The sequence below is a fragment of the Magallana gigas genome, chromosome 5 (assembly GCF_963853765.1).
Source record: "Magallana gigas chromosome 5, xbMagGiga1.1, whole genome shotgun sequence".
NCBI classification, from domain to species: Eukaryota; Metazoa; Mollusca; class Bivalvia; order Ostreida; family Ostreidae; genus Magallana; species Magallana gigas.
Window position 1 is genome coordinate 39,833,391 of NC_088857.1, and position 7,509 is coordinate 39,840,899.

Consider the following 7,509-nt stretch of genomic DNA (forward strand, 5'->3'; position numbering starts at 1 on the left):
ATTAAAGCTCATGATTTTAGTTGAAAAAAAATTAACTGGTCATTTTTATACATTCTATAAATGATGCAGCGATGATTAACAACTCGGCAATTGTTACTAAAAAGAAATGCCACGTAAATCTTTATTTGTACGTGTTCTCTCTCAAATTCTGTTTGTTCGTAAAATATCGTTCAAAGCGATCATACGTTTATCATGAACATCGTTTATCCTTTCCTATCGTGTATCAATCCTATCATATCGTGCGTGTATACTGTTCTATCGTGCGTTAATCCTAATCCTTTCGTGCGTGTATACTGTTCTATCGTGCGTTAATGCTATCCTATCGTGCGTGAATCCTATCCTATCGTTTATGTTGTAAAAAATAACGTTGCGGGTAAGCACCTACCCTATTTTAGTTAAAATTGAAAATTATCACCCAAATGATTAGAACAAGCTCTTTCAAATGAACATTAACTTAAACCACCTCAAGTTGCCTTATACCAAGTTTGGTCGAACTTGGCTGGTGAATCCGGTGCAGATGACGAAAAATGGGAGACAATGGCAACGACGACTAGCCGACGTCGATGACCACAAATACAGGGTAGAATTTTCTCAGAGAAGCTAATTTGAGCCTTCAACTTTGGGTAACTTATTAATCAGTAAAAGATAAAATTTTAATACATTTCTTCAACAAAGGTAGTATTAATACATCTACGATCTTCTGATGATAACGCAAAAATAATAATCATACAAATATAGACAATAAAACAGAATATATATCAGACATTCGTCACTGTGGCACATTGTGTTGACGGTTACGTTTTCGGCTGGTCGTAGGTAGTGTCAGGAATTCCTTGGTATGGATTACCCAGTTCTGTGTACAAGTCCCATGCGTCTGTAAATTGTGCGTCTTCGTAATTTTGTGTGAAGCTCTGAGTCTCCAACCGGATGTCATGTGTGTCACGTGTGCTACTTTGGTTTGAATTCCCACTTCCTTTTTTGTAGATGACAAATACTGCTACAATAAGCCACGTCGAACCCAAAAGCGCAGAAAGGACACAAAAACCATAAACGCATAGCCTCCAAATAGCTCTTCTTCTTCTAATGTTAAAATGCATGTTATTCTCATCATGCTTTTCGAATAATGGCTACTTATATGTCATGTTTTAAATTTTGTATTTACTGAATGGCAGTAATACATAAGAAAAGAGAAAACCTGTCAGAGTGACATCGAGCTGGGTTTCTTTTTGTGTGAATAGTATCCATAATTCATTCATCAACCCTGAATTGATAAATAAATATGGCACTGTACAAGTATATGCAATATTTTGCCAAAACATCACTATGTTCAAAAGCTAGTATATTTTCTTATATAATTAAATATCAAAATCTAAGATGCACATTTCCGAGATATATATATATATATATATATATATATATATATATATATATATATATATATATATATATATATATATATATATCTTCTGAAATATAATTTAATACTAATATATATTAATATATATATAAAACAACGACTTCCTATCTTAAAAACTGTAGGAGGGGTTATCCGTACAATAAGGGTACCATTTTTGCAATATTATTCGAAAAAAATGACTAATTTCAACAGTTGGTATTTTTTCATAAATCAATCAAAGTTAAAATCCAAGTAATATGCACATTTCTGATATATGTACAATACAAGATCGGCAAAACAACAGCTTCCTATTGTAAAAACTGTAGGAGGGGATATTCGTCCATCAGGGCTACACTTTCGTCAACATCGCCCGCCATTTACACCATTTCAAATACCGGATTTTTCCTTTGGAAAACCCGGTAAAAACTTAATTTGTCTTGTGGTGATTTTTTATTCATTTACTTCCATTCGAAAAATTCATTTACAACATGACACTTGTAAATAAAAATGTCGTTTTTTCATATCAAAATCCAATACTTACGTCTTTCTTCAGAACGACCACGTGAATAACCTTAAAATGATGAAAATTTTATACAATTATTTATTATATATGTATACATAGTTACACTTTGACTTGCACATCCACATATAAGCTAGAATCTTAGACAACATATGTCATATACAAGTGATTTGATACTGTCAAACGTCTCAGTTAATGCCATTGAAATATCTAATAATGTTATAGATGCAACATACCTATTTCATCATAGTATCAAATGTTGTACTTTTGAAATTCTGAAGAAGATTTTTAAATGTTATTCTATTATTATAGGTATAATACCAGCTACTGCATTTATTATATAAAAAAAAGTCCACCGACTTTCTTTTTACAATATATAAATATATGTATTGATTTGTTAAAATAGGAATTATAAAAGTTATTAAGGTCTCAAAATAAACGTTGATTATAAATAAGCTTGTATTTTGAGTTGGAAAACTACAAGCGGTTTTATGGTGTCGTTGATTGATTGAAGCGGACGGTTTGCAACAAATGATGAAAGCAGCAACATTGTAGATTTACTTGTACTGCACCCCTACAGTAAATAATACTCTACCCATATATATAGTTTTCATATTTATTGGATTAAATAAGGTAAATTGGTCATGCAGTTTATAATTTTTGAAACAGGGAAAATTTCTTTGTTCCGAGTGTACATGTACTGATATATTTTTGTAATGGAGTTCTTGACACCTCGTAACTTTTACTTTGTAGCACTGTGCGTCAAAACACAATTTTTCAATCCACTATAAAAACGTTTATAAATATAACACCTACAAACTTTTTGTGTCATTTGCAAGATATGTTCATATCTCTAAGAAATATAGAAAATTGGGCTTAAAGCTTGTATGCGAAATTTCCCCAAAGATGTGGAAGACCTTTACAGTTTGTATCTGTCCTGTAGTCCCATTACATGTAGATTATTATGTATTTAACATTTTACACTAAAAAAAACTAATTTGTAAAAAATGTGCAATTTCTGAAGCAGTGGTTATTGAGATTTTTTAAGGTAAATATTTTTTATTTTCAGTGTTTTATTATAAACCTTTCTATTAAAATTTGCATGTTTCTCATTTGTTTCAACAAATCTCTCTCTCTCTCTCTCTCTCTCTCTCTCTCCCTCTCTCTGGTATCGTGCTTACATGTTTATTGCAAAAAGTTTTGTATGCATGTTTAAAGAGAGAAAGAAAATATGAAACAGTATGAAAACTAAAAAGTCTTCCGTTGGAAAAGGAAGACCTTGATGATTTTGCCCTTTTCTATTCAAGATTAGTCAAATTATTCATTTAAGATATACCCATGCCAAAAAACATTAACGAGATCTACCAAAACCGTACCTTAGTCTCGTAATTCCTTTCTCGGTGTTTCTCGTTGAAGATTGCTAGAAAAATGAACGCTGCGACTGCGACGCGCTCGTTTAAAACCCTCTGTGGGTCACGTGACAATCTATGCTGGTTGCTAGGCGACAATGCATACAGTCGTCATGTGCCGCACGTATGATTCAACATTACATAACATAAAATAGTTACACTACCCACGCCTTCGATGACATGCGGCCCGCATGTATAGAAATGTAAGTACCAAAGTAAGATTTATTTAACACCATTAATCAAACTACAAAGTTTCTTATCTTTGCAGCACAAATAAAAATTTTTCCTTAAAAGCCGTAAAAATGCATGCTCATGTCTGAAACAGACCATTTGTTACGGGCGACACAAATTTCAAAGTGTGATTTGAAATCAACCCAGTATAAACTACCATCAAACTTGTCTGCCTTAACTCCTGAACGGACGCGCTCATTGTCATCCTTTTTTCTGATGCCTGCGTGTTACATTGTTCTTGTAAGGCCTTGAGTCATCAGGGTCATCAATGACTGCAGAGTCGATATATGGTGTACTTGATTCACGTTGCTTGCGACTTGTCAGCTCATTGACGTTTTCCACAAAACTAGACTCGTCATCTCCAAGAAAACTGGTGGTTTTCTTTAATGTTTTAGGTTTCGCACCAGAACTCTTATATAATTTGTCACCCAGTAATGTGCTGTGCCTGCTGTCAGGTATGCTTGAATCTCTGGCGTGCGATTTCTTAACGGTCTTATGCAACCCGTCTTGCAACTGCCGCAATTCTTTTTCCAATGCGGTCATCAAAATTTAAAATTAAACACAATACAATCAAAAAAAATTATTCCGACAACAAATTACATCAAGTAATCAGCTAATAATTCAAGAGTTCCCAAAATCCTACCGCGCTGCCACCATTTATTTTTGTAACGTGTCGAGGGGTCCGTACCTAGTCATGTTTAGGGTCTGGGGATTGAATATAAAAATATCAAACAATAATAATTTTCCTCTCTAAAATGATTGGTGATTACAATTATTGGCCTACAGATATAAACAAAATGGCCTTCCCTTTCTTAGGGTAAAATCACAAAATAAATATGGTCGGCCGGGATTGAAACTTTATTGATACCACGAGGTAAACCCACTATTATATGCCTTATTCAGGCGGTAGTGAATACCGGCGACACGCCCTAGCTATATAACCGACTCAAGAGGTAAACCTTTAGCAGAGGCAGTCACTGTGTTAACGCCTTATGAAGGACAGACAGTGTACAACCTCTAACTAATGGCGTACCCCTTCCCTAATTTTACTAGAGTATCAGCGACGACTAAGCTAGGCTAACCTCCAAGAGGACAGCCTCTAAAATAAACAACTAGTGGTCAAACACGATTGTTCCTATTAATATCAATGTGGTATGCCTCTCTCTCAAGGCAACCCATCTACCAAACCGTACCAAAGTCTCGCAATTCCTCTTTCGGTGTTTCTCCTTGAAGATTGCTAGGGAAATGAAAACTGCGCTCGTTTATATACCCTCTGTGGGTCACGTGACAATCTATGCTGTTTGCTAGGCGACAATACAAACACAGTCGCCATGTGTCGTACGCATAATTCAACATTACATAACATAAAATCGTTACAAAATCATGAGAGAGAGAGAAAGAGATAGATTTATATCAGTCTTTACTTCACAATATGCATAAAGACACACCAAAAGAGCCCAGTTTTCAGTACTTCAAAACTTTGATTAAAATATACATTTTTGACATTGATACAATTAACGTACTCCTGACATACATTGTACATGTAAGTAAATATAGTATTACCTGCATTGTTTGTAGTGAAGTCAACCTTTTCAGTAAAGTTTTCAACGTTCTCTAGTAATAAAATAAAAGAGTAACTGTCACAATTAAATATGCAGAAATGCACATTAACATAATAATACGGTCAATAAATTGAATATAGTTCGCTTACTTTCACATATTCCTGTTATGTTTGTAAAGCCTGCGCAGCATTCGATCTTTTCCGTCATGCTGCATGTAGTAGATAGATAACCATTTGAACGCATACATTTTCAGTTCAGTTAAACATTATTGCATATAAAAAATTAGTTCTTACATTATAAAAATTATTTTTAATATCAAATTTTTAAAACTTTCAGTATAAAAACCACGTAATGTATTTATTACAGTCTGACCTGTTGTAACAGATATTTATCCCATGTGCACTTGTCAATATGTTGTAAACTTTTTCCATGTCAGAACAATTTGTCAAATTACTCGGTTCTAAAAATTCAAAATATAACATTCTTCATTTTATCACAGATATGCAATTAAATTCTGTTTCCAATTCGAAAGGGTAACATGTTCATTATTTGAGATAAATACATGTACACATTCAATTTATCATAATTTATAAAGTCACTAAATATATATAAAATAGTAATTATCCAAGATGGTGTGAACAACGAAACAGTTTTTTAACTAGTCTAATATTTATAATTCATACAAACCATCAACTGAGTTATCTGCAATGCAGCCTTGTATGGGATCGCAGATCTGCTGATAGCTACAGTTACACTTTGTACGACAACCATGTCCATAATAACCATAACCGCAATTTTTACCACAGTCTTTTCCCCACGAGCCGATGCATGCTGAAAAATACAAAATAATTATGTTTCAGGTATATTTATTACACTAATACTCTGATCAGTTTCTGGGCATGGTAATTTACCTTGTGATTTTTATGCGACTTTTTAAAGTTTTACATGATTATAATAAACACGACATCACTGAGAGATTATTATTTTTTCAAAGTTTTAAACATGCTATCTACCTATACATCCTTGTTTTGGATCACATATCTGCTGATGACCACAGTTACACGTTTTACGACAACCGTGTCCATAATAACCATAACTGCAGTTGTTACCACAGTCTTTTCCCCAGAAACCAATGCAAGCTTATAAACAATGTTAAATCTTCTTAAATATCTTTTATGTTATAATAGGTACGACAGTAGATTTTAGCTAGATGTAATATAGCCTTTAAAAGCAGCTGCATGTATGAAAACAATATACATGCAGTGCGTTGAAGTAATCCAGTTCTTGTATTTACAGCGTGTACAAAATGTATAAAATTTATTGTGACATGCTTGACACAAGTCAGAAAAGAGGATTTGCAATTTTAAAAAGCAAGTGTCAATTTGAAGAAAAGAGGGGACACTGTGTCGTGTACTGTTTTCAAAATTGGGAAATTCCATACTAGTCTTTTACTTTCATTTTTTAAAAAAGTTTTATGTTTAAATTAATTCGTGTTCTGTTTTTCCATTTACTTAACTTATATAATTCATATAGAATATTACCTTTATCCATAAAGCGAGTGAAAAAAAATTATACCTTCGCATGTTCCAGAAACATTTTTATAGTCCTGGCAACACTCATATACGGCTGTTTTACTAACATGAATTATAAAATAAACCAATTTTACAAATTAAGGTTTAAATTATAGAAAAATAATTACTGTAAGTTTAAAGAGAGGGAACTAATTATTTTATATCGATAATTAATTTCTTAATTAGTATATAATAACTAATGGGAAAAATAAGCAAAGATTTCCATAAAGATAGAAATAGCCTTACCTATTATAACACAATGCATCCTCTGATGCTGCAATATCGATCAAGTACATGTATGACAACAGAACACTAGCGATTCTCTGTGTATCCATTTTGCTCTGTCCTGTCCTGATTAATGAAAACTGACGCTCAAAAGTGATCCTATCTTGATAAGGAAATATTGTTAATTTTCCGAATAAAGTACCTCTTTGGTCAATTGAATTTTTGTGTTCAGACTTATCACATACTAGTGACGCATGATCATTTTGGGATGGAATTGAACATATGTACGCCTTATTTGGTTTTTAAATTAAAGACGAGTATCTACTCGACATTTCTTTTAGTTGAAGTAATGAGCTTTCTTTGGAATCATTTACACATCATTTAATATAAAAGATATGTCGAAAAAAAACCCACAATTGTACTAAAGTGCAAGTTTACAAGATGTGGAGGCCCTTTAGTAATCAGTCTGTTCGTCCAAGATCACTCGCCGGAACATATTTTTTCTCCACTTGTCATAATCTGGCTCATACTTTAGTTACAGAGTACCTTTGTTCAAAGTGTGTTCATTGACCTTGAACAAAGTTTCAAGTAATGG

At 33.1% G+C, this 7,509-nt stretch overlaps 1 protein-coding gene across 1 annotated transcript; it reads right to left on the minus strand.

Annotated features, from left to right (window-relative positions):
* Nucleotides 1-2,208: 2,208 nt before the first annotated feature.
* Nucleotides 2,209-7,161, minus strand: LOC105324646 (protein draper-like). Its single transcript, XM_034452880.2, has 7 exons — nt 6,936-7,161; nt 6,694-6,752; nt 6,132-6,257; nt 5,806-5,949; nt 5,491-5,578; nt 5,268-5,326; nt 2,209-5,170 (listed from the first exon to the last, which is right to left on the minus strand). The coding sequence occupies exons 1-7, from the start codon at nt 7,022-7,024 to the stop codon at nt 4,977-4,979; spliced, it is 759 nt and encodes a 252-aa protein (XP_034308771.1). The 5' UTR covers nt 7,025-7,161; the 3' UTR covers nt 2,209-4,976.
* Nucleotides 7,162-7,509: the final 348 nt, after the last annotated feature.